The sequence below is a fragment of the Scardinius erythrophthalmus genome (assembly GCF_964197995.2).
Source record: "Scardinius erythrophthalmus genome assembly, chromosome: 11".
Classification (NCBI taxonomy): Eukaryota; Metazoa; Chordata; class Actinopteri; order Cypriniformes; family Leuciscidae; genus Scardinius; species Scardinius erythrophthalmus.
In genome coordinates, this window is record NC_138231.1 from 42,290,250 (window position 1) to 42,314,087 (window position 23,838).

Consider the following 23,838-nt stretch of genomic DNA (forward strand, 5'->3'; position numbering starts at 1 on the left):
TTGATGAGTATTTGCGTGATTTCTGCAGCTGAAAGCGCCTCTCTCTTCTGTTGTGTTTCTAATCTGTCAAAGGCACATTGATGTCGAGCTTCTGCTTTGAATCCGGCACACCTGCAGTGAATCTCTCCTGCCTTTATCCCCCTGGGTCCTGCTTTTGTTTTTATGAATTTGTCTGCGACCATAGATTATCTGTTTTTAAAGTCACATGCCTGGTGAATTCTAATGTGGGCATCATGGGCTTTCTTCTGAGAGTTCAAACGTTCGGGGGTTTGGCTATAGGAATTGATTTTTTTTTTAAATGCCTGCACAGCCCAGTTATAGAAAGATGAACAATCGGAGTATGGGTTTATTATCATTTATTATTTGATTGAGCATCATGTTTCTTGTAAGTAAATATCTCAGTCTCAATATTCTGTGAGTCCCCCCTCCCCATTTAAATGTTATAACTTAGGAAAGCTAGAATGCACACAAGACTTACAACCAGTCATTCTAGAAGAAATTTAGGCTAAAATTGTATTTGTTAAATAAATGTAAATGTGCACCTGCAATATCTTTGTTTTCTCAAAAAGCATAATATAATAGTTTGAAATACATCTTTTTTTTTAATAGGACAGTGTTTTTTGTTGATAATTAATAGATCAGGCTTTTATGGCTCACATAGTATGATAGTAATAGTAAGAATATGTAACGCATACTCGAGGAAGAAAAACACCTACATTTTTTTTTAAATATGAAATTTGATGCAGTTGCTGATATTCATATGGACAAATACTAATGTAAATCAATGAGATCTTTACAACAGTACAAACTACTTAATAGCAGATAACAGCAGACTACTTACATAAAAGGCATGTAAATATCAGCTGTCACTCTATATCTGCCAATAACATGTCTTAGTAAGATATTTAAATGCTTAGTTTTATGAACAAAGCTCTGTAGTTTTAAAACATTTAATACAATGATTGAGAGATGAACAAATAAACCTTACGTTAAAGGATCATATTTGATACATCTAAAAAAATGATGCACGGATAATCAAGTAAACCAAAGTTGCTTCAGTCCAGTAAGTGTTCATGTTGAAATAACAATAAAACTATTTAAATATATGTTTAAAAAGAGAAGTAAACCACACGCTGAAGGTGGATGATTTACAGTTATACTAAAAATATTGCTTTAATTTGATCATGTTGTTAATTGAGGCTTTAGAAACTTGTGTATCAAATATGATATAGAGGAGCATATATATAAGTCCTGGTGTAGCAGTTACACATGACACTTATGTTTATGATATTTGTGCATTCATAATTCATGTTTTTTTTCAAGCAAAGCAAAAAGCCTGTCTTTGGCTTAGAACTTTCTCAAGATTTGATTGATTAGTTTAAAAATCAGTTTAGTTTGCAGCTTGATGGCATTCGTGCCCATACACACTGTATAATACAGCATAGTTGATGGATTATTACTTATGTTTCTGAATGAACATAAAACAAACCCTCTTATTTACTCTCTCTCTCTCACTGCAGGTAAAGTTACATCCAGTGTGTGTGTTTTGGTGTCAGACTCACCCCTATAGGCTGGAAGATAAGACCGTCAACTTCATGGCTGACCTGCGAGGTGAAACTGCCCTCCAGGAGCTGCGGACAAAGAGGACAATGAGAATATATAATGTGTTTTTGGCATAAAAAACATGTAGCCTGCGGGCAGAGACAATCTCTTGGACAGAGGACAAGACATGGCTGAAAATAAACAGTAAAAAAAAGTAACGTTTCCAAAACAGATTTCTCAAACACTCTCTCCATCTGCCTTTGTTTGCGGGAAAAAGATGTAGCACAGTCCCAAACTCACACCACTGAGCCAGGAGTTGACATGTCAGACTGCTTTAACACATGTTGAGTCGTTTAGAGGAAATCAACATATGTCAGATTATTTTAACATCCAAAAATGTATGTTTTCATGTGTTTGCAAATAAAAAACCCTGGCACTATTATAACATTATATTGTTTTGTTAGAGGAAGGGTGTGGCTCTCTGTCTGAACGACCAATGGCAGGACAGTATGTAAATTCAGAGGCTTAAAGCGGTGGTATAATGCCCTTTTCACATGATGTAAAATAAGTCTCTGATGTCCCCAGAGTGTGTATGTGAAGGTTTAGCTCAAAATACCACACAGATATTTTTAATATAGCATGTAAAAGTTGTTGCTTTTTGAGGGTGAGCAAAAACACACCGTTTTTGTGCCTGTCCCTTTAAATGCAAATGAGCTGCTGCTCCCGGCACAGGGGGCGGAGCTTCAAGAGCTCGCACTCACACAGACATGCACTGAAAATGTCAATGTTTATGTTCAAAACCGGAGTCAGGCTCAAGACAATATTTCTGAATGGTTAGTTGATGAATTTATGTAGCTTATGTGTAGTTATCTTCTAGTCATTGATTAGCATATTCTGTCATGATAATCTATAAATCGTGTTCCGGGGGCGGGGTTTATGTAAATTCTAGGGTTAGTGATGTCACTAACCCGGGAGGAAGCTCTTGAAGTCTCTACCAGCCGTTTGTTGTAGTCCTTAAAAAATGATTTCTTTAAAAGCAAATATCTCCATTTGCTTTGAACTTTGTAACTTTGCAGATGTTGTTTATGCACAAACAGCAACATTACACACTAACTAAAGTTAGAAAAGTGAAATCATAATCAACCACCCCTTTAAAGGGAAAGTTCACCCCAAAATGACCATTCTGTTATCATTCACTCACCATCATGTCTTTCCAAAACCATTAGATCTTCGTTCATCTTCGAAACACAGATTTGCTGTCCCTCCGTTGAATGTCCAATTCACCAAAATTGACACTTCAAAAAGTTCGTAAAGAGATTGTAAAAGTAATCCATTTGAATCAAGCGGTTTAAGTCTTCTCAAGTCTAACCAATTCTTCTGAAGAGAGACAATCACTTTATATAATGAACATTGGTCAATTCCCATAGAGCACATCAAATAGGAAGCTGTAATGAGATTGTTTGATGTGCAGGAACTATTGAGGTTTGTTCTCATGTGTCAAGCAAGTACGACTGAGCTTCTGTTTACCATCCTTGAGTGCTTTATGTATGTGTTTATCAATGTTTATATGTGAATAAAAGCCTAAATCAAATCTGTTCATTATATAAAGCGATCATTTACCATCCCTTTATGAACTGTCAAACAACATCTTGAAGTGTCAAAGTTTTGGGAGAGTGAACTTTCAACGCAGGGACAAGAATCTTAGGTTTCATCAAAAGAATGATAACTTTTGCTAAGAAGATGAACGAAAGTCTTATGGGTTTGCAATGACATGAGGGCGAGTACGACTTATAGGACGACAGCATTTTGGGTGAATGAACCCTTTAAATCAGGGTTTCTCAAACTCGGTCCTGGAGGGCCGCTGTCCTGCACAGTTTAGCTCCAACCCTGATCAAACACACCTGAGCAAGCTAATCAATGTCTTTAGGATCACTAGAAACTCACAGCTAGGTGTGTTTGATCAGGGTTGGAGCTAAACTGTGCAGGACAGTGGCCCTTGAGAAACCCTGCTTTAAATGTTCCTAAAAAAATTCAACGAAAAATGTAGGCAAGGACTATTTGATCCATTGGGAATCAATTGGGATCTGATACAAAGACGGGCATTGTTTAATCTGCACTGATGCATCAACAGTAACAACAGAAACACTATAATAAAGTAAACAAGAGTCCAATTTGATTTCATATTGACTTTGCAGAACATCCTTGAGAAATGCCGTCCAATATCATATGTAAACAATGCATTATAAAGGGGAAGTGTGGAGAAACGACAGAAACAACAGTGTGAGAAGGCGGCAGAGCTCTGGGATTTGGCGTTTTCATTAGCGTGACCCTGTCTATAGAGCGGCTGCCGTAAACGAATTCCTTTCTCATAAATGTTTCAAGACCTTGAGCCTGTCTGAGTTTAAGCGGATCTGTGTCGTCCATCTTGGCTTCACGACTCAGACAAGGTCTCCCACCCTGATATCACACTGCTTCAATAGAAAAACCCTCGACTTCTTTCATTACCCATAATCTGTGTTTCTCCACGACCTTACCCATAATCCACAGGGACTGTGTTATTTCAGCACCGCACACAGAGATCAAGCACGACCCTCCACTCCACATTAGCTGCCTTATTTCCTCCTTTAATGTCTCTGAGACACGTCCGCTCTGCTGCTGAAAGAGGCTTGGACGGCGTATTGAGATTCTGGTCAGTCAGTGAGCCTGCAGTCATGCCTCACACACCGCGTCCTCAAAGCTCCTCTACATGCAGTCTTCACACAGTCTGCTCAGGTAAGAGGCCCGTTTCCACATCCCACCCTGTTTAATGAGGACATCAGCACTTAATGAGATCATTAACTCCCGCTAAACTGTTTCCGAGTGGCGTGTGAGATGAAAGGTTGGCCTTGAGCGCTGCAAACGTGTGGGACGAGTCTGAGACACACTCCTCTTTCTTTCTTCTCTTCCTTTTTATTTCTATTTTTCTTTCTTCATTTGTTCCTTCGATATGATTTGGGTAGCATTTAATTTTAACAGTCCCATTTCACATGTGTCCAGCCAAAGTGTTAGTGGTGGATTCAGGACCACTATTATTTACTAAAATAATTACAATTATTCCTTTTTTGTAATTTTTTCATTTCCCTTTTGTTCATTTTGGTCTCGTTCATTATTTTCTTCCTTTTCATTATTATTGTTATTTTGTTTTGTTCTCTTTTTCTTATTGTTTCATTGCTTATTGTTTTCATTTGTGTTATTTTTCATGTTCTTTCATTTTTGTTCTTTTGTTGTTTAATTCTTTCTTTTATTATTTTGTTTGTTCTTTCTTTTGTTATTTAGTTTCTTTTGTCATTTCGTTTCATTTTTGTTTCGTTATTGTTTGTTATATTGTTTCGTTGTTCGTTCATTTGTTGTTTCGTTCTTTCTTTCAACCATCCCTTCAGAACTACAAACCAGAATTGCAGCTATAATTGTGAAATGTCTTATTATCACACTATAACTTTATTGATTTAGTTAAAAGAATGATTAAATGCAAGATTCCATGGTCAATTGCGGGCGATTTCCTAGTTTTCCCTCTCCCTATACGTGCATATCATACATTTGTCTTATATGAACTGTTAAATATGATTCGTCAGTTTCTGTTAGTCCCGTCTTTACGACGCACTGTTGTAAAATTTGTGATAGTAAGATTTGCGCGTTTGTGGAGTTGAATTTGTAGATGGTGAAGCCAATATCAATCAGCTGATATTTTAAAAAGCCTAAATTGGATATCCAAATTGTACTGCTAAGAAACCCAGTCTAGCAATGAATCCCAGTGATTCTTGACAGAGACACTTGATTATGATGAGATCATCACTGTTTTCAACCGCAAGTCCTGCCGGATCAGACTAATATTGCAGGAGAACATGTAAAGGTAAGTACACACATAATTCATATAATGTTCATACTGACATACTTAAAAATAAAACAGGAAGAGCCATTTTATTGTGTTTGTCATGCACTGTAAAAAATGATATGATCATTAAGTTATGTTTTTACATTACTTTAACTCATTAAAATAATTTAAGTCATTTAAATTTGAAATTTAAGTTATACAAGATTCAACTAGATTTTTGAACTTTTAATATAATTGACATCAGTGAAATGACTTTTACAGCCAATTTGATTATACCTCATTTAAAGCAGCAACCGAACTTACGTTTTTAAGTTGAAATAAGTGGACTTTTTTACGTTGTAATTTATTTATAGGTTGTTGCTGTTTGGAAACTTTGAACTTGAAACTGCAGTTTTCATCCTTTACGCCTTGCCCACCCTGTTTTATGAAGGCCCACCCCACTTAAATATTTTTGGCCTCACCCCTGATACAAACAGTATATTTTTATTTTTTTGTGGGGCTGTTATGTGTTTAATTGTGACAATCATGTGTTTAACAACAGCAGAAGCCAATCGTGTGACTTGATATAAGGATTCTACATCAATGCAGGAGCGCTGAAGGGTTTGATGGACCACTAAAACTATAGGAGGCAACTTTTTACTCCATAAATATAGTAATTATTTTTAAAGATATAAATATATAGCAACATTAAGCTGGATGTTAACTACAGGTAAGTTAGTTAAGAAGTACAGAGAGTAAAAAAAAAACGGTAACACTTTATTTTACAGTGTCCTTGTTACATATGTTACATGTACTTACCATAGTAATAACAGTAAATTATGCATAATTACATGCAACTAACCCTCAACCCTACCCTAAGTACATGTTGTAAAATAATATTTACTCAGTACTTAAATATAGAATTACACTGTAACAATAACACCTTAAAATAAAGTGTAACTAAAAAAACTCCCTTATGTAACTGTTTTAAAGACCGGTGAATTAGAATATGTGTTATTATAAAAACATGTAATTTGAAATAAATCTCATTATTTGATGTTACACGTTTCGTTTGATTTGTTTGAACCCCCCATCCATCCCGTCATATAGAGGGCATCTTTAAATCATTAAATCAAAATGAATAAAAGTGTATTTCCTGTGAAAGAATTAAGCTTTATCTCCTCGGATCTGCAACGCTCTCCTTTCTGACATTGCTTCATCAGTTTTTAATTGTGTTTAAATGCCACATGAGTTTAATGGTTGAGAGTAAAAATGCCTTTTCTCTTAAGAGAATGTCAGAACAGAGGTAGGAAGAGCATTGTCTAGTGGCTGAAAATCAATGAAATTAAAGAGGAATACTGGGTGAAGGACAGAGAGAGAGAGAAGTGTCAGGATGTTGACAGGAAAGATTTTTAACCTTGACAGGATGATTGATAGGCCAGTTCACGGTGACAGGATGCACATAAATATGCAATAATTATAACTCAATTAGTGACAGGATATTTGTGTCTAGCGCACAGATGGGTTTTGCCGCAATAAATTGTATTTTTATGAAAAAAGCATTGTTTGTGCTGGCAGGGCTTTAATGCCACATATACAATGGTGGAAAAATGTCAAAAGCACACAATGGCAAGCACTTGCGCTTGTCAGATAATCGTATAAATGGATGAGAAATACCATAAATCAATTCACTAATGCACAAATAATTTGCAACCAAATGTAGGTCGTTTTGGATCTGCAACTGAACGTACAATTAAACGTAGAGATGTTTGCATTTGCGCCTCTCAAGCTTTCAAAACAGTGAGCATTTCATTTCTTCATCATGTATTCATATCACACTGACCACAGAGGATTGTTATGCACAAGCTGCTATATTTATGACCTAGATTTCAGCAGAGTGAATGTAACGTGTCCTGCACATTTCTGCTGAGGGGGGAAGAAGTGGCATGGATGATGGAGGCTTCGTATCTGAGGGAATCGAGAGTGTATGAACGGATGACCTCCTGGACAAAAGCTCTTTGATCCTGAGTGTAGTCCGCAGTATTACTGATGGGAATCTTCCTCTGTTTTCCATTTCTTATCCGCACATCATACGGCTGTGGACTCCAACAATGACACTCTCTCAGTTTCTCAACAGTCTGTCATTATGACTTCATCCCGAAAGACTTCATCTTCAGATCAGACCCCGAACAAGACAAAGCCGAGACACACACACACATCCAGCAAGTGTTCGGGCACAGAGGAACCAGACGTATTCATGATGAACAATGAACAGAGAATGAAATGTGGCCACAGAGCGGCTATTGCGATCATCGGGTGAGAATCTCTTCTTGCAGGAAATTTCTCATGTTAATTTCACAGAAAATGATCCACTTATCCCTCATAGACATGAGCAGGAACGCTCGGATAATTGTCTGATGTTCCTAATATTGAACTGTAAGGCCTTTGTAAGAAAGCAGGAAAAAGGCATTATTGTTTTTTTCGACAATAAGTGGACACTTACTGACACATATTTGCTTGAAGGAAGATAATGTACTGGTATGTGGTGTAATTACTGAAGTGCGTATTTATTTTAACCTTGTGTATTTTTTCTTTTCTTTTTCACTTTTTTATGTTTATTATTTATTTACTTTTCATTATTAATGTTATAAGTAAATGTCATGTAACAGGGTTTTCTTTTTAAAAGTTCAATAAATACATTTTAAAAAAGAGAATGAATATAACCATAACTCATGTTTACACGCAAACTCCACAGAATAAGCTTCCTTTTAAATCTGACATTACTCTATTTTTCTGCATTCTGTGCTTTATAATATAATACAAATGTATCATCAAAAAGAAGAAATGAATTCATAAAACTTCAACAATGCAAGCAGTCTTTTAAAATGTAATTGCATTTATTCAGCAGAATAAACAAAAACATGTTCACTGCAAAAACTCTTCAAAGTTGTAAATGAAAAAGATTATTGGTAAGATTAGAAAGTACTCGGTCTTGCTACTTTAAAATTGAACATTTAATTCAATGTGTTATGTGGCGTTTATTTGAATTGATTTGAAATTTACAAGCAATTTTTATTATTACTTTGAGAAGAACAATTTACTGCAGTAATATATGTCTGTCATTTCTTCTTAAATTAAACTGAGTTGTAGTGAAGACCTTTGAGTTTCTGTGTGTATCTGAGAGTTTTTCTCAAATTGAATGGTGAAATGCGGGTGAAGTGCCTCTGCAGATGAAAATGGGGTCTAAAGAAATGAATTCATAAAACTTCAACAATGCAATCAGTCTTTTAAAATGTAATTGCATTTATTTGGCCAAATAAGCTGCACAAGAGAACATGAATACTGCACTTTTCAAAGTAGTAAATGAAAAAGATAATCCAATTTCAGTCTTTCTACTTCAAAATTTAACATTTAATTCAATGTGTTATGTGGCGTTTATTTGAATATAATTGTGACATTTACAAGCAATTATTATTTTTACTTGAGAAGTACAATTAACTGTACAACAATATATTTCTGTCATTTTTTTTTTTTCAAATTAAACTGAATTGTAGCAACCTTTGAGTTTGTGTGTGTATCTGACAATCAACTGAAAGGTGAAATGCTGGTGAAGTAGCTCTGCAGATAAAGAGTGTGTTCATATGAAACTACACAAGCGTCACGTGTGTTTTTTGGTGCAGTCGACCAAACTGAGACACGCAGAACATGCACCTGAACGTCTAGATATTGCATCGAATACGTCTCAAAAGTTTATCATCAATATTGTGGATTTATTTTCTGATAAATATCGATCATTTATCAGCCAGTTCTCGTATAGGGGACCGACATATGTGTGTGTTAAATGTCTGAATCTTTTCTCCTGGGCAATGAGGGTGGAAATGTTCAATAGCCGAGTTGTCAATTAAAGTTGAAGTCAAAACCAGACCCAGATCAATAACAGAGCCCCTGAAGACCATCACCAGAACTAGTCTCCTCAAGGCCCACATCCAGAACCAGACAAAGAGCTGTCGGTCCGAGAACGAGGATGGACGTTTAAATGGACTAAAACGGGCAGAATACAGAATATATTGCAATTTGTTGTCAATTGTCTGCAACTTGAGAGCTGTCTGTGTGGTGAATGTCCCAGCCAGACTAACGTTTGAAGAGAATACCGTCTTTTAGGGGTGTCGAAATTAATCGTTTCTACGATGCAGAACGAGGACGATTCGGTATCGGTTCAGTAATAGACCATAAACGATTATAATGTATTGACGCTTTTCTGACGCCATTTGTCGTCACTCACCCGAACACTCACAAAAATAAATGTTTTATATATTTACGGTAGGAAATTTACAAAATATCTTCATGGAACATGATCTTTACTTTATATCCTAATGATTTTTGGCATAAAAGAAAAATCCATAATTTTGACCCATACAATGTATTGTTGGCTATTGCCACAAATATACCAGTGCGACTCGAGACTGGTTTTGTGATCCAGGGTCACAAATGGATGATCATCACCTTCAACAGCGGATTCGGCGACGGTTGATGCGCTCATCTTTAATGGTAACATAATGCACTGATTAATGAGCGCTGCTTTTAAATGAACATTTCTTTAAAACAAAATTTATTTGACAGATTTTCCTTTTCTTAATGGCATAAACAAGCTTTACTCCCTTGAAACTTGAACTGGAACGTCACTGTTTCTGTCACTGCGACTTCCCAAACAGGAACACACGCACACACATGCGCGCGCAAACATCAATTTTGAAATAAAATTGAAAATTGAGGATGCGGTGCATTGCGATATCGAATTAAACCGAATCAATGACATGATAACCGCAATCGAACCGAACCGTGAGACCAGTGTCGGTTCACACCCCTACCGTCTTTAGTACACCGGACACAGCCCTGCCAGAAGAACCTAACCATTACACCAGAGGAATACCCAGACAAGCGCTTCAGACAGGTGTAACAGGTGCTGCTATTCATTTGATTATTCTGTGTTTTCTGAGCTGCGACCTTCAAAAGTTTCAGATAACTTCTGAGAGAGCATCAGAGAGACGCTTTCATTGAACATTACCTTTGCACTGCAAGGCTACAGTGTGTTTTACCTCACAAATGGATTCAAAGCAGATTCACAGAGAACACGGTTTCACAAAGCGACTGTAGCAACGGAGAACTGCATGAGAAGTGCAGACAGGATGCTAGTTTAAAGAGGTTACTAATGTGAATAACCTTATAGTATATGTTTTCAACCATGGACTCTTAAGTGGTCTTCACATGCCCTTTCACTACACACAGCCGGCACAGACGGTTCGGCATTAGGGTGGTCCTTATTTTTAAAGTCTCCAATTGTCATGCCCTTCAAATTGTTCCTTTATATAAGAAAATACAGCATGCCAATTTTCATGGCAGTAACATAATAATTACTGGTAGCTCAATAGCTTTAAACTTTCTGAGATTTTGATGATTTTCGTAAAAACAGATCATTTGATTTGGTATTGTACCTGGCTAGTAAAATTCCAAAAAAATCTCCATAAAAGCATCTAATGCACCATATATTCCTAAATATGTATTTTAGATACACATCTCAGTTTACTTATTGTAGAAACTAAATCCAAATTAATCCATCCATGACCCGGTTTAGCAGATTTACCTTTCCTGGTGGAATCAATATTTCTATTGATGATCACCTTGGTTATTGTTTGGGTTTAGAGCACATTTTTTGGTTTAAAAAATGACATTACGTTCCTTGAAATTGACCCAAAACTTTGGCCGAATCAAGCAGATTATCAGGAGGCACAGGCGACCATACATGCAATGAAAGTAGTCAATGATCACGCCGAGAGAGGAGTGGCTCTGATTCAAGAATGGCTATCTCACACACTCTGAAGAACAATTGCAGTTTCTCCTTCATGTGCTGGAAGATCACCGACGGATCTTTCCAGACTGCAAAAAGTCAACGCTGGCTGCTGAGCATCAGAAATGAGGGATTGTTGAAAACTTTGTGCTTTTTTGAGATTGCTGTCATTGTTGTCATGTCAGTGTTGCTCTGATTTTAATAAAATGTAGTTCATTTGCAGCAACTTTTAATATTACTTGCATATCACAATAACGCCGAACAGCTCAACATAGGCAATTTTCCACATGATTGAGCTACCTCTAAATATATTGTTTTTGTCAACATTTTTGCATATTTCTAATTTTGAAGTTAAAAGGAACAGTTTAAGAGGTTAAGACACTAACATTTTGCAAAAAAGTCAAATTGGGCTTGATAAGGACCACCCTATTCGGCATGAATACCTTGCGTGCAGCGTGGATGTCGAAGAAAGGCTTATTCCTGACGCTGAAGGGCTCGCTGGCTTTATCAATCTGTCCCAGCTTCATTTTCTCGAACCGTGGGGAGATGATCTCCTTCTCGATGCACAGCAGACGTCTGTTAAAGTCACACTGACCCACAGGCTGACCCTGAAAAACACATCACACAGTCACAGCTCACACAAGCAGACTCAACAGATTCCACATGACTAGCTCCACACTTAAAATAAATCAATTAATAAGATGATTAATCCAGTTTGGCTTTTCCAGTTGTAATTTGCAATGCCAGAAGATAACAAGATGTAACCCTGTAACCCCGATTTTACGTCAACGTGTCAGTTATTCAGCCTTGTGCTTGAATAACACTATTACTCATCTATATATTTGACGACTACTTTTGAAAGGTATCTGATTCTACAGTTGTGTTAGTCAAGGTTTCTCGCACTTAAGTTTTCACAACCTTCTTACACTGTTTTGTGTTTCTGTCCTGCACCTTTGAGATGTACATGACACCTGGATTATAATTAGCTAACCTCTGTGTGTAGTTCATTACAGTGTGGCCTATGTTGCTTAATACTGAATGAGTCCTGTGTACATGTGGTTACGATGACAAATTTCAGGACGAGATGTTTTTGCAGCTTACATCATGTACTAAACAGGCATGAGACAACTGTCACGTCTTAACTAGCCACGACCAAGGAAAATAACAAGTGACAGGACATGGATTCACAAACAATTCTTATGAATAAAATGATTCACTATAACAAGGGAGAAGCATGAGTAATCTGACCAGTGTTGGGTAACACATTACAAGTAACGTGAGTTACGTAATCAGATTACTTTTCCCAAGTAACTAGTAAAGTAATGCAATGTACAACATGTTACTTTTTAAATATGTTTTCCCATGTAATGACTAACAGCTCTCCTGTCCCCATGCTGAGAGAAATCGTGAGTAAGTGCAGAGGTGTTGTGTGCGCTGAGTGAACATGATGGTATTGTAGATATAGACTAATCTCACTTCAGCATCCCTCACATGCAAACTCAGAATATTATGCAAACCTGCAGCAATTAATATCTTAAAGAATACAAATATACTTTATGTATTTAATATCACTTTATTAAGTCTTTGCTGCTGACCTTCGATGATCCTGTTCAACCAGACTAATAAGCAAAAGTAACTTTAAATAAACATCACATGTGTGTTTCATTTTTTGTTTTGTTTTTATTGCTCAATTAAGAGTGTTGAACTTTCTTTTCCTGTCTGATTCACCAATGAACGATAATGTGAACGATGATCATGCGTGATGTGACTTGTTGCTGAACTCGAAATTCAGAAACAACTCTAAAAAAAGTCTTGTTTTTAATGTTTTAATTGTTACAGTATAATTTTGAGCAGCGCTCAGCACACAGGAGAGTATGTGCTCAGGAAAACTAGAGAGGCAACCAACTCTCGTCAGAAAGCTGAGGGGCAAATGGTGTGCGCACTTATTATGATTTATTAATCTGATGGCAGCTCATAATCCGCGGGTCGGGCGGGCCAAGTAATGAAAACATAACATTTTAATTGCTGACAAAAAATGTTGAATCGACTTAACTACAAAAGATTTGTTACAGAATAGTTGCACCTCTCCAGAAAACAAATAATGTCAAGTTGACTCAACTAAACGTTTTTTTTGTATCACAGACAACTTATTTTCAGTTCGTATAACTGTTATTTACAAAAGTTGAGTCAAAAAGAAAAAGTTAGGGGAAATTAGGACTAAGATTTTTTTTTTTTTTTTTTCAAGCTTAAATTTTTTTACAGTGTGAAGAAATTTTTTTCACTGAAAAAAAAAAGAAAAAAAAAAGAGTTTAAATATGTAATTCTGGTGATAAAACATGAGTTTTATGGGATACAATTATTGACTTCAGGGAACCTTAAAAATACATTTTAGAAATTTCTTAACTTCTTAACAAGATTTTCAGTGAATCCAGCCCCAGACACAAGCTATGTTTACATCCACCAATGTTTTTATGTGCAATGTGGTATATCACATTATAAATAAATAAAAATAAAAATGGATGGAAACACCAATTCCAAATGTGCATAAAAAATTAGGTGGATCATTTTTGTATCTGATAAGATAAGCATGATAAGCGTTTCAAATGTTGGTTTAGTGGCTCTGAAACGCCGGAGTCACAGTCTGTGATCAGAATGATTTGGTTTAATTCCTCCCAGAAACGTCTCACACGATTGTGTTCCCAAACATCCGAACGCAAGAGAACATGACGGCGTTTATTAGTCTGAAGCTCTGGGATACAATTCATTTGAAAAGAAAAAAAAGCCACAGTTTCTTCCCCAAATGCGGCAACTTCCATTTTTATTACAGATATTTTGTGCCAATTTCCCAGGAAGTGACGATTTTGTTCTCTTGAACACATGGGATGGAAACTGTCCTTTATTTGCAAATGTTTTATGCAATAGTCCAATTTTACATTCGTAACTTTGAATGGAAACACAAACACTTCACATGGCATTTTCGCTGTCAGCGTGGACAAACAAATGGCAAAGATGTCTCTTCTAAGAGGACACTGAGTGACAAACCTGCAAATCCATTGATTTCAAAAGTCGCAAACTTTGATATAGGCATTAGATGACCAATGACAATTTCACAGTTTGGGATCACAATTTGCTGTATTCCCACTTGGTTTCAAAATGACCTGTCACTGTACAAACCCTCATAACGGATTTTCCCCCATTTCTTAACATCAAACTTAAAATGTCAAACTGTCTTTAGTGTGTAGGTCTCTGGGTGAACCGGGGAGCTTAAACGTCATGTCTACAGTGCTCAAAAACCTTGTATTTGAAAAGATCAGGGGAAATTGGATTTATCTTGATATGTTCCTTTCAAGTGCGATCAGGGAACGTGTTGAAGGAACAGACGCCGTGTGTATCCGTGCATCAGGAGCTCTGGATATAATCCAGCTCTCTCTCTTCCCATCACGAATGAGCCAGCCGTCTCCATGGAAACATCTCCACATAACGCTCTCCGGTCTCGGACACATCGCAGCGCTCCGATGGGATCCCATTCACGTCACCGCGACTAAACCAAAGCTTCACCTCATCACTTAATGCCGCAAAAAAGGCTGAGATTCGGTTAATCAAATGGATTTGAAGCGATCTATAGAAGACACGTCCAGTGGAACAGAACATCTGACCAGTTCCCGACCCTGAACCCATTCATCCTGGTGTAGACTCGTGTATTACACACGGACAACACTCTTATCTCTTTAGGAAGCTTCTCTCGGGTCACTTTGTAATGGAACAAGTGACTCATTTAACTCTGTATTTAACTCTGTATATCCTGCAAATGATCCATGCAAATCCTGCATGTTTTATGATGCACCAAGTGATGATAACACTTTCTATGAAGCCCATGCTTATGATGAATTTTAGTCCCATTTATACTTATTTATAAGTATTACTATTCTATAAATATATTTATAAAGACTCATCAAGACCTACACTGCATTATAAGAACAGGTAGCCTATAGTTATGCATTTGCTTTTTTAGTGTGCATGCTCATAATCCACTATACACTGACTTATAAATGATCAGTTATAAAATAGTTCCAGAGACACTTGTTTGCTGTACAAATTAGTAATCAATTATGTATCTAATGGCTAAAGTTTGCATTAGAGGTAATTTATCATTCACAATAAGTATGTATAAGAACACAACACAGCTAATAATAACAATATATATTCACTCTGTCACTTATTTGACAGATATAAATCTGAATGACTAAAAAGTAATTGTAACTATAATAGAAAAGCAATGCAGATTGCATTTTATAATTAAATTCATGGAATCATACGACCGACTAATTCATACTTATAAATCAGTGTATGGATTATGAACATGCACATTGAAAAACCAAATTAATGACTTATAAGTAATTCTAAAAATAATATAAATGTAACTATAACTGTTCTTATAATGCAGTATAGGTCTTAATGAGTCTTTATAAATAAGTGTAAATGGAGCTATAATTCATTATAAGTATGGTCTTCATAGAAAGTGTTACCAAAGTGATTTCTCCTCAATCTGTAAATGTTTCCCTTGTAATAGGTGTCCACAGATATAAACATAAAAGGTAGGTTTTTGGGGAAGAGATGAGAGTAGACGGAGAGACGCCAAAGAGCGAGATATAATTTAGCAGCAGATATCTTCCAAAACCAGCCACCATAAATTTTACATCTTATTTGCAATTTTCCAATTTCCCAGTTCCCTATCACAGGAGCAGACGCACCGCAGCCTGACTCTCTGCGGCAACTCTCAGACTCAAACTGAGGAATAAAACGCTCGTCTATATTCGAGACTCTCCAGACGTACACATTCCACATCAACAAATATACCAAAGCTTCTATAAATCCAGAGCCTGGCAGAATAATGGAAACATTATGAGAAAAAGCAATTTAACCCAATAAGATTCAAAGGTGAATCATATTAGATAAGCAGAAATGTCAACATTAAAGACAACTAGCACTTCCATTCCCATTTCCTCTGTTTCCAATGACAATGTAAATGATTTTGTGACAAACAAATGTCACACTGCAGTATTTGTTTACGAATAACATGCTTTTTGAGAACATTTAAAAAAAATACATTGTTACGAAAACTTGGAGTCGATTTTCTGCCCCAATGGAAATTTGTGGAATTGGCTCAGATTGGGAATGGGCTCAGATTGGGAATTGGCTCAGATTGGGAATGGGCTCAGATTGGGAATTGGCTCAGATTGGGAATGGGCTCAGATTGGGAATTGGCTCAGATTGGGAATGGGCTCAGATTGGGAATTGGCTCAGATTGGGAATGGGCTCAGATTGGGAATGGGCTCAGATTGGGAATTGGCTCAGATTGGGAATTGGCTCAGATTGGGAATGGGCTCAGATTGGGAATTGGCTCAGATTGGGAATGGGCTCAGATTGGGAATGGGCTCAGATTGGGAATGGGCTCAGATTGGGAATGGGCTCAGATTGGGAATTGGCTTAATGTCAGCAGAAGAAAGAATGACAGGTGCATTGGTTACATAAAGATGCTCATTTAATAGGTCATGACACTATATGCCAGATGTGTCAAACTGAGGTTAAAGTTCACCTACAGGGATGGGACGGACTCTTACCAGAGATCTGCTAAATGTCAGAAATAACAGAAACGTCATGTTCATCTCCGTGAACCATGACTCTGTGGCAGAAACAACAAGCCTTGAGCTCCACAAGGCCAGAATCTGCAGCAGACTGTCACTCTCTCATCTCCAAAGGAAACACACAGACCTGTATCCTGTGAGTGTGGACAAATCAACTATTCTGGTGTATATGTCGTTCAGTGTGCTAAATGTGTTTCTGAGCAAATATTCAAAGGACGTGTAACAGGAATGGCCATACGGCGGATCTGCCAGATCTGAGAGAATGACTGAGGACTCGCGGTGGTTTGGTCTGTTGGGCGTCTGGCCAGAGCTCTGAAGTGCCATACTGAGCATTTGGTTAAATCCAATCATAACACATACAACCGACAAGAGAAAACATTTTATTTCTCAAACAAGGAGAATTAACAGTAGATGTTAACAACTGCTGTCTTAAAGTCCCCCTGTGGTGAAAATCAAGCTTTTAGTGTTGTTTATATGTGGTGTTTTAAAGTGCTTTAATACAAACCATGTGCAAATTCATAAGTAAATTCACCATTGCTGAGTATTTTCTCCTTAAAACTGCAGAGAACCAAAGACAGTCTCAAACACACGCTTTGAAATCGCTGGTGTTTCTGACATCACAAACTACCTTGTAACCAATCAGATCAACGTGTGATCGTCAACCAGTGGATCTCTGAGCTGAGTGAGTGAGTGGAGGCGGGGCTCATTTCTTCATAATTTTTTTTTCATAAATTCATTTTTTTTTTCATATTCATATAACCGCGAATACTAAATGAGGCAAGGGTGTCGAGTTACATTCAAGCTTTTAAGGCATGCATAATTTTTTTTTCAAGGAAAGAACTTTTAAATATGTCATTTTGGTGATCAAAGATGAGTTTTAAGGGATACAATTATTGACCACAGGGGGACTTTGACAGTGGTGCTTTTCAATGACACGACTAGGGCATTTCTGCATGGTTACTGAGGTGTTGTTGGATGTTTTCTGCACTAGCTCTTTATGATGTTCTGCTTTCTGGATATGGCTGAAGCAACTCCTTCAGTCTGAAGTCTAGGTTTTTATCCCCCCATGTTACAATCTGGCAGGAGAAAAATAAATCTAATCACTTGGAAAAGTTACAGCACAAATCTCTCAACAAACGCACAATTGAATGTGAGATTCACGTCCGCAGACACAGCTCTACAGGCGTGCTTGAGGCAACAAATAAAGCACTGTATAAAAAAGCACTTATAAGCTATGGCAAAGCTGTTTTTGAAAAATATATACATTATCTTTAAATGACATTCACTATCGTTCCAAAGTTTGAGGTCTGTATGATTTTTTTTAATGGTTTTGAAAATAGTCTCTTCCCAGGTTCCATTTATTAGATAAAAAAAAAACAGTAAAAACTCTGTGAAAAATTTTAATAATATAAAATAACTGTTTTGAATTGTAATAGATTTTTGAAAGTCATATATTCCTGTGATCAAAGCTGAATATTCAGCATCATTACTCCAGTCTTCAGTGTCACATGATCCTTCACAAATCATATATGATGATTTGAAACATCAAGAAACATTTCTGATTATTATCAATGTTGAAAACAGTTGTGCTGCTTCATATTTTTGTTGAAACCATGATTATCTGATGAAAATAATATTTAAAAGAACAACATTTATTTGAAACAGATTTTTTTTTGTAACATTGTAAAAGTATTTATGGTCACTTTTGGTCAAAATGATGTCCTTCCTGAATACTATTATTATTATTTCATTAAAAAAAAATATTACTGACCCCAAACCTTGAATAGAAGTGTATATAGCCACTATTTTTTTGTTACAGTATTTCTATTACAGTTTAATATTTTTGCTGACTAAAATATTACTTTCTTAAAAATTTGGCAGAATTGAGTAAAATTGTCTAAAATGATTATGACTTGACAAAATGCTGACAAGAAAATGTGGACCTTTATATATATATAAAAAACAACAACCTATGACTAGAAAAACAAATCTGTGAACGTTAACACTGGTCCTGCTCCAAACATAAAGCTGCTGCTTCCTTCAATAAAGTATTTGCATTTGTCGTTACACCCAACCCACATAAACATGGTCAAACCCTTTATAATATGTTCCAATGTTTTGGCATAATTGTTCAAAATGACACTAATTTATGCATTAAGAACTCACCCTCCTCCTACCCTACACTAGTGCACTTTACTATTTTTAATGAATGATGTGAGACAAGTTACCTTACGCTTAATACATAAGGTTAGTGGTTTGTTGAAATCACTGACTCTTAAGTAATAATAAAGCTTCACATGGCAGTAAGTGAATTAAAAGTACATTTAAATAATCCTGTGGTTTTCAATCCTGTCCTGTAAACCTACCATGTTCAGTCTATCAGTCCAAATCTGATTTTCGTGCAAATCTAATTGAAAAAGTGTGAACAGCAAAAATTCTTACGAATGCGATATTTACAAACCCTTTTCGAGCTACATTCATATGTGGTTTGAAATCCTATTCAAATTGTATTTCTGGAAATCAATTTCAGTCTGACTGCTCTGATCGGATTTAGTGTGTTTTGTGTGACTTTCATCATTACCATAAAAACCAGTGCAGATATTTCAGAAAATGAAAGAGCGCCTCGAGTCGGGACACACAAATCGGATCTGAACAGTTGCGATACACAATGTGGACAGTCAATAATTTAGATCAGATTTTAGGGGTGTAACAATATATCGTGTCACAATATATCGAAATACAAAAATGCATCAATATGTATCGTGGATAGTGATCTGTATTGTGTATAATGTACCAAAAATGAAAATTAGTGTGTGAAAAAAATCAAGTTTACAGAGCTTTAGTGTCAGTACTACATTAAACTACAATATATAATGTTGAATATAATGTATAATAATGCAATGGGGGAATATTTGTGTGTCCTGATAATGCCAAATGTCTTGTTTTCAGTAAAAAGTGGCCTACACTATTTTAAATATATCTAGTCTGTGACAGAGTTCAAGCATATTCGTCTAAAATAATTCAGTATTTTCAGCTTCAGAATCATAAATATTGTTATTCTGGTGTCTCTATTGTCCTGTGCATTGGGTCCAAGCTTATTCATTTACACCCACAATGTAAAATCAAATTTAGCATTTTAATCAACAGTGTATTTTTTTACCATATATCTTGGAGTATCGCGATAATATCGTATCGTGAGTTCAGTATTGTGATATGTATCGAATCGTGACATGAGGGTATCGTAACACCCCTATATTCCTATTGGAATCATAAATATTGGGATTTGGACTGACAGTGTGAACATGTCTTCCTCATCTAACTCCTGATTCAGATCGCTCCGTGAACTGAACTGATTGTGTCGGATAAGAGAGACAAACAAAATGGTCATGGTCAAAATAGAAATGGTCTATTTTGATTAGTTGTAAACAGCAGTAAAAGTAGGTCTCAGATGACATTATCTGATGATATCTTTGCAGAGCCAAGCAAACACATATATCAAACAACCACAGTTCTGGCACAGCAGAGACCATCTAATAGAGGAGCATTTTGCTGGAAACCATACACTGGGATCATCCACACATGATCTCACTGATCTTCTTCAATACATCTGAGGTGTAGAAGAACTGAAAGCCTCACAGGAACATCAAACTGTCAGCTGTGTTAGTCTGCTAAGAGGAATTATGTTGTGAAATTTACATTCGGCACTAATTTCATGGGCGTGTTTGCACTGTTACTTCATTTGCATATTTCCTTTAGTGAACCAGGGGATAAAACAACACCAACAGTGCGTGAAAATAACACTAACAGCAGGCACAATCCATCCAGGAGTGTAATAAGGAAAATAAAAGACAGGACTATTAACTTTCATTTCTTCTACATCCCAGAAGCCACAAATCATCACAACAGGAATGGAGAGTAAGAACCGGTAGGAAACTTTAAGCCTAAATCATCAAGAAAACACAAAGAGCTTCGGTATTTTAGAATAAGTGCAGTTCATTCGGTATTTCTGGGCCAGAGACTGCCAAATGAAGCAGAACATCAGGGCCCCGGGGAGCTTTGGTGCATTTAGTGGTGCTGACGCACTGAGTGCATTTACCACTCGAGACCCCTCTACTATTAACAGAAATCTAAAATGTGCCTCCCAAATCAGCTTTTTCCTCGGTTTCTTCTTCTAAAGCCAGTCGCTTATCATACAGTAGGATGAGGGGTGTTCAGTGCCATGTGGTGTGTTCGAAAGGCAAAGACGTTGTGTTTGAACACCAGAAACGAAAGTATCTCTGGGCTTTACAAGATTAGATGCCAGATGGCAAAACACGGCCGAAAGCTGATGCTGTGCGTCTGCCTCGCTAGCCGTCTAATAAGATGCATCTCAATCTAAGATGGTGGAAGTGTTGAACAATTCCAGTCCGGTCCAAACGCAAATCTGACGGCAAATAATAATGGAAAGAGTGTTTACATGATACTGTTTTCTTACAATGAGGACTAATCTAGTCATCACTGGATTTGACATGTTAGTTATATTCATGACACTGGATCTCTAATTTACTCTAACTTTCTCTATTTTAATATTTTCCATATATTCTATCTGTTGAAGTTTAGAATAACTGAAATAGTTTTTAAAGAAACCAATTCTTCAGGGTTGCATTAAACAGATTCAAATCATAGACTGATTACAAATGACTATATCAAATAAATTCAGTTTTTCTTCCTCCTCTTGATCAGATATGAAGCAGCACAGCACCACATTAGCATATTTTAAGGGTGAGATTATACAATGTTTTCTTAAGAGACTGGAGTAATGGCTGCTTTGCCATAACAGGGAAAGATTGGATTACATTTTTTTTTTTTAAACATCAATCATTTTTTAATCATTACTAATGTCTTTGGCTGTATTGTTTAACAATTAAATGCTGCTACATAAAACAGAAGTATGAATTTCCTCGATCCAGAGCCGTTTCACACACAACACAATTTTCCCCATTGTTTTCTAGGTAAACGTGTCCTAGACAAACACCTTTCTCTGTTACGCTTGTGTTTCGCATCTTTTGCAGCATCTTTGCATTTTTAAAATGCTGTGTCAAATTAAAAGAGGTTGAACTTTTAAAATAGCGCATTTAACTTCCCTGTTTCATGTTTTTGAATGTGTGAATGGACCCTATGTATTTCTATAGGCTAATGTGCTATAAGTTTAAACCTGTGTAAATTTAAAAGCTATCATTACAGTTGTGGTGATTCACATACTCTGATCCACTGTATGATATTGTTTATGTGCATTGTGCAGATAACTCGACTTTGAGTCAGGGTCAGTTTCCACCCAGTTTCCTCTCGCTTCATCATTGTCCCATCTAATAAAATTTTATAAAATAAAAAATAAGAAGACTAAAATATCACTTATGAATGCCCTTCACAGAACAATATTTGAGTACAATATATATTTAACATTTTGAAGATTTTCTCTTCTACCCACCAAGGCTGCATTTATTCAATCAAGTAATTATTGTGAAATATTATGAAATATTATTACAATTAAAAATAACTATAACATTTATTCCTGTGATCAACGCTGTATTTTCAGCATCATTACTCCAGTCTTCAGTGTCACATGATCCTTCAGAAATCATTCTAACATGATGACTTGATGATCAAGAAACATTTATGATTATTATCAATGTTGAAAACAGTTGCGCTGCTTCATATTTTTAGGATTTTTTGAAGGCTTTTAGGCACACATGATCACGGCTGCCATCACTCGACTGACACAATGACAGGGCCAACAGCCAGTCATCGGAAGAATCCAGGCATCGCTTCCTCTCAAGTAACTTCTCTCCTGGATTTTGCCGCTCCACCCTCATATTCATGTCAGTTATAGGACCTCAAAGAGAACGCAATGAGCTCAAGAGAGGAAAACGAGACGCAGCTTTCCTCTGCAACTTTATCTGCTGTTGAAAAATAGCTGCTTTACACACGTCTTATTTTTTAAATTTGCTTTTTTGTAGTGTCAATTATTTCCTCATTTGAATTTTTCTGAGATGCCACTGCTTCCTTTCCTTCCTCAGAGATAACAGCCCTGCTCGGAAAACGGCATAATTATGTTGTTTAACTTTTGGAACCGGCTTTGTGACGCATGATTGTGATTCCTTAAAATGCCGTCTGGGAAGGCGGAAAGTCACAGAGACATTTAACAGAAGTCGAATCTGCACATATAAATGCCAGTTTTGTCAATGCAACCTGGTGTATTACAAGACTATCAAAATGATGTGTGAGAACAAATCCACTATCCCTCAAGATCCCTCCTATCAAGATGCAACTGTATTTTTGGAAACACTGATTCATGAGAAGGCAGGGGTAACGTATCGCCTGCCAAGCCCAACCGGTACACACAAGAGAAGCAGACCTGCAACAGGCCAGAACACAGCATGAGGATTCACATGAACGACAGGACGTCTTGGCCAAGGAAAGAGTAACGCCACAATCCTTTGTTTTCATACCATATGCCACACGTCCAAGAGGACAAGCTTAACTCTTCACACTACAGGGGCTATTCTCCTTAAAAGCTATATCATACAGTGATGTGGTTATATCTTACAAGTGAAATTTAGTGGAGCTTGACCTTGCCAAAGTCTCCACATTGTCTATAGTTTGCTTTCGGTTCAGTGTCGGGGTTTGGACATTCATGGTCCATGTTTTGTCTTTTGTTGGGAGCGCACAGTTGAGTGTTTTCTGTGTTTTTCACCGTTGTCATGTTTTGTGTGGGTGAGAGCTCTTATTGGCTGTGCTCTCGTGTCATGTTATGTGTGAGCACATGGCTTTGTTTTGTTTGTTTCTATGTACCATGTGCTCCGTTGTCTATTGTCTTGACCCCGTCTTTTCTTGTTACCTGATTATTAGTTCATTTGCCCCCTCTATCCACCGTTGTTACTCTCCTCATTTCCTTTTCTATGTACTCCCCTTTTGTT

At 36.7% G+C, this 23,838-nt stretch overlaps 1 protein-coding gene across 2 annotated transcripts in view; it reads right to left on the reverse strand.

The window, feature by feature from the left end:
- rngtt (RNA guanylyltransferase and 5'-phosphatase) overlaps nucleotides 1-23,838 on the reverse strand; it is a 118,061-nt gene that overhangs the window by 49,580 nt on the left and 44,643 nt on the right. For both annotated transcript variants that reach the window (XR_014031089.1, XM_081378856.1), the window contains exons 11-12: nucleotides 11,681-11,845; nucleotides 1,563-1,631 (exon numbers count right to left, since the gene is read on the reverse strand). Coding sequence is in view for 1 of the 2 variants with exons in the window: in XM_081378856.1 (XP_081234982.1) it covers nucleotides 1,563-1,631; nucleotides 11,681-11,845 (234 nt within the window). In the remaining variant the exon portion in view is untranslated. The remainder of the gene's footprint in view (nucleotides 1-1,562; nucleotides 1,632-11,680; nucleotides 11,846-23,838) is intronic.